Here is a 12,429-nt window from a genome sequence, read left to right on the forward strand (position 1 = left end):
CTTAATTCCTTGACAAGGCAAAAATCTACCTTAATGTATCTTAAATATATTTAAGAAGGCAGCCTTTACTGCTTCCTTAGGCAGAGATTTCCACAAAATCAGTTAGGATTTTGAAAATATTTGCTATGTATGTTACTTTTTGATTATTGAAATATAAAGGAGGTTGCTGCCCGCCAAACTGTGAGGCGCCAAGATGCACGGTTTGAGGCGATATCAGCCCACTGGCGGTGGTCAATGTGGCAGGCACCAAGAGATTTCTTTAGGCAGTCCTTGTACCTTTTCTTTGGTGCACCTCTGTCACGGTGGCCAGTGGAGAGCTCGCCATATAGCACGATCTTGGGAAGGCGATGGTCCTCCATTCTGGAGACGTGACCCATCCAGCGCAGCTGGATCTTCAGCAGTGTGGACTCGATGCTGTCGACCTCTGCCATCTCGAGTACTTCGACGTTAGGGATGAAAGCGCTCCAATGGATGTTGAGGATGGAGCGGAGACAACGCTGGTGGAAGCGTTCTAGGAGCCGTAGGTGATGCCGGTAGAGGACCCATGATTCGGAGCCGAACAGGAGTGTGGGTATGACAACGGCTCTGTATACGCTTATCTTTATGAGGTTTTTCAGTTGGTTGTTTTTCCAGACTCTTTTGTGTAGTCTTCCAAAGGCGCTATTTGCCTTGGCGAGTCTGTTGTCTATCTCATTGTCGATCCTTGCATCTGACAAAACGGTTGACCGTTTTGAGTTTTGTGTGCCCGATGGAGATGTTGGGGAGCTGGTAGTCATGGTGGGGAGCTGGCTGATGGAGGACCTCAGTTTTCTTCAGGCTGACTTCCAGGCCAAACATTTTGGCAGTTTCCGCAAAGCCACCTCACTGACAAAAGGCAAAGGAGGAAAAACCCAACACCCAACCCCAACCAACCAATTTTCCCCTGCAGCCGCTGCAACCGTGTCTGCCTGTCCCGCATCGGACTTGTCAGCCACAAACGAGCCTGCAGCTGACGTGGACTTTTACCCCCTCCATAAATCTTCGTCCGCGAAGCCAAGCCAAAGAAGACAGAGCTGTTGTCATACCCACACTCCTGTCCGGCTCCGAATCATGGGTCCTCTACCGGCATCACCTATGGCTCCTAGAACGCTTCCACCAGCGTTGTCTCCGCTCCATCCTCAACATTCATTGGAGCGACTTCATCCCTAACGTCGAAGTACTCGACATGGCAGAGGCCGACAGCATCGAGTCCACGCTGCTGAAGATCCAGCTGCGCTGGGTGGGTCACGTCTCCAGAATGGAGGACCATCGCCTTCCCAAGATCATGTTATATGGCGAGCTCTCCACTGACCACCGTGACAGAGGTGCACCAAAGAAGAGGTACAAGGACTGCCTAAAGAAATCTCTTGGTGCCTGCCACATTGACCACCGCCAGTGGGCTGATATCGCCTTAAACCGTGCATCTTGGTGCCTCACAGTTTGGCGGGCAGCAGCCTCCTTTGAAGAAGACCGCAGAGCCCACCTCACTGACAAAAGACAAAGGAGGAAAAACCCAACACCCAACCCCAACCAACCAATTTTCCACTGCAACCGCTGCAACTGTGTCTGCCTGTCCTGCATCGGACTTGTCAGCCACAATCGAGCCTGCAGCTGACGTGGACATTTACCCCCTCCATAAATCTTCGTCCGCGAAGCCAAGCCAAAGAAGAAATTGAAATATAAACTTGGTTTAAAAACTACATGAATACATATTACATACATTTATTTAAAATTTTTGTAACAATTTGCATGTAAGTATAAAAATGTGTATGTAATATTTCTGGAGAAACTCAGCAGGTAAGGCAGTATCCTTTATATAGCAAAGGTAAAATTACATAACTGATGTTTTGGGCTAGAGCCCTTCATCATCAAGGTATGGAAAAATGTCGGCAGGGGTCCAAACAAAAAGGGGGGGGGGGGGGGGAAGGTGTCGCAAAGGCTGCAGAGGATAGGTGGAGAAAGGAGGAGAGAATGGCTAGGTGAATAGAGGGGGAAGGGAGGGAGGACTGGAAAGGGGAAGGAAAGAGGGGGAAGAGAAGAGCAGGTTAGCAGAAATTGGTAAGTTAATGTTAATGCCATCTGGCTGGAGAGTGCCCAGATGAAAAATCAGGTGTTGTTCTTCCCAATTTGTGGGTGGTTTTGGTGTGATCGGTACATAAGGCCATACACAGACATGCGAGTTTGGGAGTGTGTCACAGAACTGAAACTTTTGGCTCCTGGGAATCTGTGTTACTGGTGCAGACAGAGAAAAGTGATCTCCCAATCTGCACCCAGTCTCTTGCATGTAGAGAAGGCCACAAAGGGAGCATCAGATGCAGTAAATCAGTCCTGCAGATGCACAATGTGAGGTGTTGCTTCACTTGAAAGGCCTGTTTGGGGGTCCAGACTGTGGTATGGGTTCAAGTGTGCCTCCACCTGACACCACAGGAAGGAACCGGGGGAGCAGTCCCTGCAGAAGGCAAAGAGGGGAAGATGTGTCTAATAATGGGATTCTGCTGTAAGTGTCGGAAATTCCAGAAAATAATGTGATGGATGAGGTGTTAGGTGAGGATAAGGGAAATTCTATGTTTGTTGTGTCTGGGGGAGAGCGGAGGCCAGGACAGATGAGCAGGAAATGGAGAAGATGAAGGCGAGGACTGAGTTGATGGTGGTGGAGGGGGAAGTCATGTTTGTGGAAGAAGGCAGATATTCCTGAAGATCTAGATTGGAAGACCTCATCTTGGGAGCAGATGTGGCCAAGATGGAGAAATTGAGAGAAAGGGATAGAATCTTTGCAGGGGACAGGATGTGAGGAAGTGTAGTCAAGGGAGTTGTGGGAGTTTGTAGGTTTGTAATATGTCATTAGAAAGCTTGTCTCCCAAGATGGAGACAGTGACAGAGACCTTCCAGTCGCCAACTATTTCAGTTCTGTGTCACCCTCTCATCTGTCCATGGCCTTATGGTACAAAATGTTGGTTATACATTACTTCCTATTGATGCTTGGTGACCTGCTGTGTTACCCCAGTATTTCACTCAACCCTATAATCTACAGATTTCCTGTTTTAAAACATTAAACATTGACATTTTATAAAATTAAGTGCATTTAAAATGAATACTAGAGAAGGAAACAGCCATTTTTCTTCTCCATTTGAATGGAAGGCCACACTTCAATAAAATGCTGGACATCAAATCCAGTTAATACTTTAATAATCCTGCTGCGAGAGAGCAAATTTTAAACACTTACCTGGTGCCTTTCATAAACAACTGGAATGCTGAAAACTGCTACCAGAGCTAGAGGGAAAACAAATGCCATTCCTTTAGTATCTAAAACTTCACACAGTATTTTAAAAATGAAAAGGAGGACTTTAATTAAAACCAGTGTAAATATATCCACTTTAGACTTTTTCCATGAGACAACTATCCTTTCAAATTTCCTCATTTTTTAATCTCCTTTTTGCTTATTTCCCTCAATACTAAAAATCTCAACCTTGTACTGATTTGGTGATTCAGGGGCCACAGCTCTCTTTGGCAGAGAATTCCTCATTTCAGTCTGGCTCCATAGCACCCAATTCTAGACTTTCCCCACCAAACCAACCAATTTGTTAAGGCCTCACAGAATCTTATTTCAATGCCTCTCCAAAATTATCAAGCACCCAGTTTTCACAACTTTTACTCGAGAATTTCATTCCAGGATTCTCACTCAAAAGTTTTTATCTTAATGGAGGTGACCAGAACAGAATGCAGTACTCCAAGTTGAGTCTCACCAGCACAGCAAGATTTCTTTATTTTCATGCCCTGTTCCTTTTGCAAAAAAAAAATGCTAGTATTCCTTTGCCTTAGATTCTGTAAGGCTAACTATATTTCATGAAAGTGGACATCAGAATGTCTATGTTAAGCAGCATTCTATAATTACTCTAATTTTAGGGACAACCCCACATTATACTGCTTTTGCTTGATATCTTCCCACTTTTTCATGGACTATGCCATCCACACAACAGACTTTCCCCCTCTAACTTTGTGTCACCAGTAAAACCAGACAAAACCAACAAAGCCCTTTACTTAAATATAGTCAGTGCATTGCAAGACTCTAGCACTGATTCTCATGACAACAAGGAGGCAACTTTCTGCTAGTCAGCCAGTCTTCCATTCATGTCAACTTATCTACAAAGGCAGGAATGTTTAAATGTATGCACCAACCTTTTATCACAGTTTAACCAATACCTTTTGGAAATTAAAATACATTTCACGTGCTGATGATCTTTACCCATCTTAGAGTTCTTTGAGGATATAACAAATTATCCAATAAGGTTTAAATTTTATTAGCACATTTTAAAATAAACTGCCATTTAAAGCCTGTACAGAGCCGACAATAGATGGACCCTGCAGTGGATCGCTGAGACTTTGGTGTTCATCAGATGTTGCAAATGGTATTTTCTGATAGCTTCTTTTGCTATGTTGTTATTTTAAGGTATGTTAGGCAGATTTATAATGCAGTATGTTTCTCCATATCCAAAAAGCTTAGGGCAGGATGTTTTTCAGTTAACTGGATTGTTAAGCAGCCCAGTAGCTTCAGCAGAATACTTGCACCAGCGGTTAAACAACAAAAAAAACAACTGAAGGCTTTTCAAGCATGAAATGTTTAATTCTTACCTAAAAATGTGATATCTGTTTCCAAAATAAAATAAATGCAACAAACGCTAGAAATTCCCCTCGACAGCCTTTGAAAATATTGCTCGAGTGTATCAATAAGTCCATCACACTGACAGATTATAGATATGATTTTGGAAGATAAATTGGGGCAGGTTTTTTTTAAGTGTATGTCACATACAAACACTTTAAAACAGATCTCATTTAAAATAATGGAGCTCTGCTCAAGCTAGACAGGCCAGCTCTGAAAACCGACAAGAACCTTTGCAAAAATTTTGATGAGTGCCCAAGGGACTTCATTAATGGATCGTTGTTTTGAAAAGCAACAGATGAAAGAATTTGGAGTAGGGTCAGAGCCGCAGGCTGTCTGGGAGTCATGTGGTTTTGCAAGTAGAGAGGGAAGTGAGAGAGATCTGCAGTTTTACAGTCAATAGCAACAGCTGGGACAGCAACAGGACAAACTGGCAAGCTTGTTGAAAAACCCCATTTTGAAAACTGGTTGTGAGTGCTTATTAGTTCAGCCTGGTCAAAGCCCTTGTGGTTCATACAAGAGGAGAGGATTGGCTGCCTAATGTTTCATTTGAAACAAGAGAAACAAAAAGGAACTCTGTGATGACCTTAAAGAAAGAGGTTATCATCTGGAGAACCCTGAGGGGGCAAGTTTTGTCAGCAAGACACTGATTAAAAGGAATCAGTTGTGGGTATCCAGTGAACAACAAATCTCTGAAAACCGACAAGAACCTTCCTGAGCAGTAACCATTTACCTTTCAAGCACCAAAACCTTGTGAACTTCATAAATGTTAAATTCTGTGCACAGTATAAGAATTCCCTGCAACCAGTGAACTTGGGGGAATGAGAATTGAGATTGGACTGTGAATCAAAGAACTTTTCTGAACTTACACACATATTACATACACGTACACTTAAAATTAGAAGGGGGTTGTTAGGTTAGTTAATAGTAAGGAGTTATTCTGTTTGATTCTGTTTTCATGTTTAAAGATCATTAAAAGCAACTTTTGTTTAAGTAACCATTTGTCTTGGTGAATATCTATTGCTGCTGGGTTTTGGGGTCCTCTGGGTCATAACAACATCACAATGTTCTATTCATCACTTTCAGAATAGAATTTGAACAATTTATCTTTCTGTTTCTTCAGGTCATAAATTGTGGTCGGTCTAACAAAATACTCTTCTGTTACTGTCGAGTTTCGCCACCAGCTTGACTTTGTTCTGCAGACAAACAAATGCTTCCTCCTTTTCTTTTCACTGACACAGATAGTGCTATCTGCAGACCATTTTTTGCCATTGTATAAACATGAGAGTTTTGTTGAGTTCAAAATAGTACTAACAGCGCGTCAGTGCCACACATGAGCACGTTGGGTGAATTTTTTTTCAAATTGTGACATCATGTTACCACCAAAGTTTGGATAATTGAACTTTTTGGTTAACCGAATTTCAGATATGGGGAAAACATACTGTACATTTTTATTGATTTTATACAAGGTTCAGATTTTATACTTGGTGTTCAAGACAACCCCTCATTTTGGGTGACATTTTTAAGTTTCAAGCACTGTCTAATATGAGCAGAGATCAAATAGCATGCGACTGTAATCACTAGAGGTTATCCAAACATTTTTGGGGATGTTTTGGGGATTTTTAGGAAGAAATCTCTTTGAAAAGTACAAATTATGAAAGGAATAGATAAAAGCAGGGAGGGAATTTCCACTGGTAGGTTAGATTAAAACTATGGAACATAGCTTTAGTTTCAAAATGTAGATTTGAGAGATGAGGAGGAATTGCTTCTCCAAGAGAAAGTGGAATTTTCTGGTCAATGAATTGGCAGAGGTTGTCTCATTAAATGAATTTACGACACAGAGTTTTGAATCGGGAATTAAAGCTTTGGAGGGGGGGAGAGAAAGGGAGGGGGAAATCAAGCAGGTAAGTAGAGCAGAGTCCATGTCCACATCAGCCATGATCTTTTTGAATTACAAGCTAAAGAACCTACTCCTGTTCCCAACATTTACAGTACCACTGTACATTTTGCACCTACAGTAGACAATAATTTATCAAATAGATGATCAGGAACCAAGGAAATGCTCCAAATGACTTAACATGCATTGAATAAAACAGATATAACGTGGCCTAGATTTTCAGGGCTCTCTGCCCAATCATATTACATAGAGGAAAAAGAAATTAGTGACAACAGGTTGTAGACTCCTCTATCTACAAATTCCAAAAATTGTCAATGGAATAATGCAATGATGAAACAAACTACAAATCTTCAGCCAATTTATCCAGATTTTAGTTTGACCAGCACCAGATTTTGTTTGGAGGCCCTGCAAACTCTGACCATTTTTGAAAGGCCACAGCAAAGTAAAATTTGGATAAAAGAGCTCTCTGTGTTGGGAGATAGCATCGAGACAATTACAAAGAAAAATATCTTCAGGTCCAGTAAAGAAGGCAATGTAGTTTATAACTAAATTTGAACATAAATTAGGGACAATAAAGTCAATTTAAAAAATTTAGGAACAACACGTTTCAATGAAATCCACATGTGCTCCCAGTTTCTGGGGATGATATGGGGAAAAAAAACATTCAGGGATGCCAATCCTTAGAAAGTGTCCAGCCCAAAATGTATCTGGCTGTATCCTTAAACCTGTGCAGACCAAATGACTGGGGTTTATGCAGACATGTTCAATCTCTTGCTGCTATAATCTGAGAGGCCCATCCACTTCAAAAGACAATCCATGATACTGATGGCCAAGAAGAGCCTCAATGAATATTGGCCAGTGGCACACAAGTCTACCACGATGGTGTTTTGAGAGGTTGGTTAAGGAGCAAATAAATCATCTCAGCAAGAACCTAAACCCTTTTCAATTTGCCCATTATCAGGGCAGATCAACAGTGGATCCCACCTTGCTAACCCTCTACTCTGCATTGGATCATCAAGACCACATGAATATCCACATCAGGCTGTTGTTCCTTGACTACAGCTCAGCGTTTAACACCAACATACCAGCAAGATTAAGAATCAAACTCAAAGATCTGAAACTATTTGACTTTTTGCAACTAGATCCTCAATTTTCTCCTTAGCAGACCCCAATCAGTGTCAATTGATCACATCTCCTCAGTTCTGATCATCATGGAAGCACCACAAGGCTGCATGCCAAACCCCTGCTACATTCCCTCTATACTCATGATTGCGAAGCCAAGTTCAGCTCCAATGGAATCTATAAAATTGCTGATGAAACCACAGTTGTTGGCTTAATAATGGGCAATGACGAGTCAGAATATAGGATGGAGCGCCAGAATCTGGTTGTATGATATCAAGACCAGAATCTTGCTTTCAACATCAGCAAGAAAAGAGTTTATTGTAGCCTTTATGAAAACAAGGCCAAGGGACCACACACCCATTATCATTGATGGGATGGTGATAGAGAGATTTGGTACCTTCAATTTCTGGGAGGTCTCATACCAGAGTACTTCTGTGCTAGCAAAGGCAAACCCTATAATTTCAAATTAGATATTTGGCAGGTAATGAAATTCTTCATTGAACTTCTAAAGGTGTACTGTGAAAAGCATCTGATTAGATGCATCACAGCCTGGTTTGGAAACTCAAATGTTCAGTTATGCAGAAGCCTCAAGAAATTGGCAAATCTAGCTAAGTCCATCAAAGGCATGCAACCTCCCACCCAGTGAAAACACCAATGCAAGATGCTGCCTCAAGGAGGAAGCCATCACCCCAGTCACAATCTCTTCTCTCAGCTACTTTCAGGACCTCTCGATCCAAGAATTCCCCCCCCCCCACCTTTTTTAAAATAAAAAAGGATTTCAGGATCTTAAACCTCCCCAACTACTTGGACACTACCTAAAGATTGCGACTGTGAATATTATGCGAGTAGTTGGTGAATCTCAAGAACCTTTTAGCTGCAACAAGAATTTCAGCGCACAAGTTCAATTACACACAAATGCAATGACAAACTTCCCACCTAACCGAGAAAACATGACTACAGTTCTGTGTTTCAAGATGGATAAAATACCTAATGAGGTATATTTCTACCTGACATTAACTATTCACATCAAAATAGAAATAGAAATACTGGAGTTAATATAATCCTCTTAATGAGTTGCAATGGAAGAATAAATATACATTCATAGGAGCACTGGTAAAGACTTACCTATTATCAGCAGAGTCAACCCATTAAACAAGGCACCAACATATGTGAGCAGCCACATCAGTACTGAAAACTAAAATAAAACATATTTATAGCCTCAAAGTTCACAAAACAGTATCAACAAACAAATTGCAGATGTCCAACTGCCAAAAGATGGTAATTTCAGACAAGCTGGAACACATCACAAGGAACAAGTGCAGAGAATCCAGAATGCAAAAAGCTACTCCCTGATGAACAAGCTACAATTTAAAGACCTGTTAAGGAAAATTCAGAAACGGGCAACATTTATCACATCTCACATTTCCCAAAATATTGATGAGTCCTTACAAAGATTTGAATAGTACATAATCAAATATTTGGCTAAAAATTCTAAGTGAACACAATTTTAACCACAATTCCACAGTAAAATACTGGCCTAATTGACAATTTCAAAACAGAAAATACAAAGGACAAACCAGAGTAGGCCAGTCTTACCTATATATCTGCTCCACTATTCAGCAAAATCCAGGACAATCTTTTAACTCGTCATTTTCCTGCATTCAGCCTGCACCCCAGAATTCTTTTAATATTCATATTATCAAATCCATATTTGAATATACTCAGCAATTTAGCCTGTCCACTCAAATAGAAAATTCCCAAGATATATAATCTTCTAGGACAGATCTTATTATGGTCCTAAATGATGCACAAATTATTTTGAATCTGTGATCCTTAGTTCCAGATAACTCAGTCAAACGAAGCGCCATTTCCAAAGCCCTAGCGGAAATTTGTACATTTTAATGAGATAATTTCATTCTAAATTCAGAATCAGTTTCATTTTAAAAACTAGACTTTCACCAAATCTTTGCTGGGCACATACAATGGAAGCTGAATTTTCTCCCAGACCAGAAATCTTTTTCTGGTAACTTGTTAATTATAGTCACAAACATTTTTTTGCCCAGAAACAGCCAATGGCCAAAGTGATTCTGGTAAACATGCATGGACCAAGCAACAGAAATGAATGCTTCAGAGATTTTCCATCTCTTCTCTGTAGTGCTGATGAGACAAACCACTGTTGTGTCATCTGCAAACTTGATGACACTGTTGGTGCTGGATTTGGTGATGCAGTCGTGGGTCAGTAGCGTGAACAGGAGTGGGCTGAGCACACAGCCCTGAGGTTTGTAATGCTCAATATTCTGCTACTGACTTGGACAAACTTTGTTTGGAAGTCTAGGATCTTGAAAAGGAATAAAATGTGAAAAATTGGGTCACCCAATTTGAAAATGAATATTTAAAAAAAGCAAATACAATGGCAAGGAAACTCAGCAGGCCAAACAGTATGCTTTATAGAGCAAAGATAAAGATACATAACCAACATTTCGGGCTGGAGCCCTTCGTCTGGTAGTGTAGGCAGGTCCCTGAAATAAAGAGGGGGGTGGGGGGTGAGGAGCACAGGCCCACAAGCAAGAGATCATAAGTGGATAAGGGAGGAAGGGCACACCAACAAATGGGGGTAGCTCTGTGACTGAAGAGAACTGGAAGGAAGGAGACAGGATTGGGGAAAAAAAGAGCACAGAAAAGAACGAGAAAAAAACAGGGAATGGTCTCACAGAAACCAGAGAAGTCAATGTTACCACTCCCCTAAGACTTCAGTATCTACTAATAATCAAAGATCTGATCCTTTTAGATTGTTTTGTGGCATGAGGCAAGGTTGCTTACTTCGCTCTTTATTATTTGACCTGGTATTAGAACCATTGGCTAATGCATTTCGGAACTCAGTAAATATTTCGGCCATTCAAGGGGTGAGAGGAGAAAATTGTAAAGTTTCACTTTATGCTGATGCTGTTATATATCTGACATCTGGAATGCTCCATATCTTCCATGTTAAATTTATTATCAAACTTTAGCATCTTTTCAGGTTACAAACTTAATTTGTGCAAAAGTGAACTTTTTCCCTTGAATGGTTCTGTTCCTATGATAATATTTCATTTAAAATAGTGATAGGGCCTTTCACCTATTTAGGGGTTAAAGTTTCTAAAATATTTAAAGATCTTTTCAAAGAACACATCAGTCCTCTGTTTAGACAGGCGAAAGAGACCTTATCTAAATGGTTCCCCTTTTCTATGCCACTTGTTGGTAGAATTAGCGTCATCAAAATGAATATTTTGCCTAAATTTTTAACTTTATTCCAGGCAATTCTGATTTTTATCGACTTAGTTGAATCTAACATCTCTTTGTAATATTTGGAACAAGAGTCCAAGGTTGAATAAATCTCATTTACAAAAATGAGGGCTTTGGTTTGCCTAATCAGAGACATTACTATAGGGTTATTAATATTAAATATATTATTTTCAGGATTCATTACATAGAGAAATCGAACTGCCCCGAATGGACATCCATGGTGCTTCCCTTCCATTTTATTTGATAAAAATGAATAAATTAATAGTTCGGTAGTCAAAAATTCATTACGAATTTGGTTTCAATTCAGGCACTGTTTTGAACCAGAAAATTTTTCTTTATCCGCTCGGATTATTAATAATTTATTTTTTCCTCCACCTTTCCTTGAGTGTTTTTCATAAATGGAGAGAAAAGGGCATCATTTAATTTTTTAACATTTGTAGACAGCTGTTTTATGACCTTTGAGCATTTGTCACAAATTTAATCTTCCATTCTTTTAGATATTTACAAATTAGAAATTTTCTGAGAAACCAAGTTACTTCTTTTCTGTTTTCTGACGATAGTAATCGTATTGACTTACTTTTTTCGTTAAATCCTTGTCAAAATGGTTTAATAGGATTCATTTATGGATTAATTTCTAAAATACATTGTGTTTCTATGAATAAAATTAAGAGGGCTTGGGAGAGTGACATACAAAGTATTCTTTCCAAGGATATATGGACCAAGTGTTTAAAATTGATTCATTCTTCTATTTGTGCACGTCATTCACTTATTCAAGTGAGTACATAGAGCACATTTATCCAAAGATAAATTAGCTCAGATTGTTCCTACTATCAACCCTTTGTGAATGATGTCATAATGGGGTTGCTTATTTCATGTTTTGGTCTTGTTCAGCATTAGATCACTTCTGGATGGAAATTTTTAATGCTTTTTCCTGCATTTTCTCAGTTAGTATTCAACCTCATCCCATTAGTTTTATTTATCCACATAACAGTTTGCATCATGGAAACAGGCTATGTCGGCCCTTCGAGTCCACGCCGGTTCACTTGAACAACTCCACTAGTTCCCTCCTCCCGCTCTCCGCCCATAACCCTCCAACCCCCTCACATCCATCCTTCTCTTAAATGACAGAAGGGACCCTGCTGCAACTATCTCCTCTGGAAGATCATTCCATTCTGCCACCACTCTCTGGGTGAAGAAACATCCTCTAACATTTCTCCTAAAGTTTTTCCCCCCCTTACCCTTAACTTATGCCCTCTTGTTCCAACCTCTTCTGCCCTCAGGGGAGTCTACTTACGTCTAGTCTACCTATTCCCTTCATATTTTTAAATACCTCTATCAAATCCCTTCTCAGCCATCTACGTTCCAATGAATAACGTCCCAGTCTCCTTAATCTTTCTCTGTACTCCAGATGCTGTAAGCCAGACAACATCCTTATAAATCTTCTCTGCACCCT

General features: G+C 40.3%; 1 protein-coding gene across 1 annotated transcript in view; it reads right to left on the bottom strand.

Annotated features, from left to right (window-relative positions):
* Window positions 1–12,429, bottom strand: part of LOC138760633 (reticulon-4-like) — a 101,654-nt gene that overhangs the window by 3,425 nt on the left and 85,800 nt on the right. The window contains exons 6-7 of the mRNA XM_069931446.1: window positions 8,820–8,889; window positions 3,242–3,288 (exon numbers count right to left, since the gene is read on the bottom strand). Of these exons, the coding sequence (XP_069787547.1) occupies window positions 3,242–3,288; window positions 8,820–8,889 (117 nt within the window). The remainder of the gene's footprint in view (window positions 1–3,241; window positions 3,289–8,819; window positions 8,890–12,429) is intronic.

Source organism: Narcine bancroftii, chromosome 4 (genome assembly GCF_036971445.1).
Source record: "Narcine bancroftii isolate sNarBan1 chromosome 4, sNarBan1.hap1, whole genome shotgun sequence".
In the NCBI taxonomy this organism is placed as follows: Eukaryota; Metazoa; Chordata; class Chondrichthyes; order Torpediniformes; family Narcinidae; genus Narcine; species Narcine bancroftii.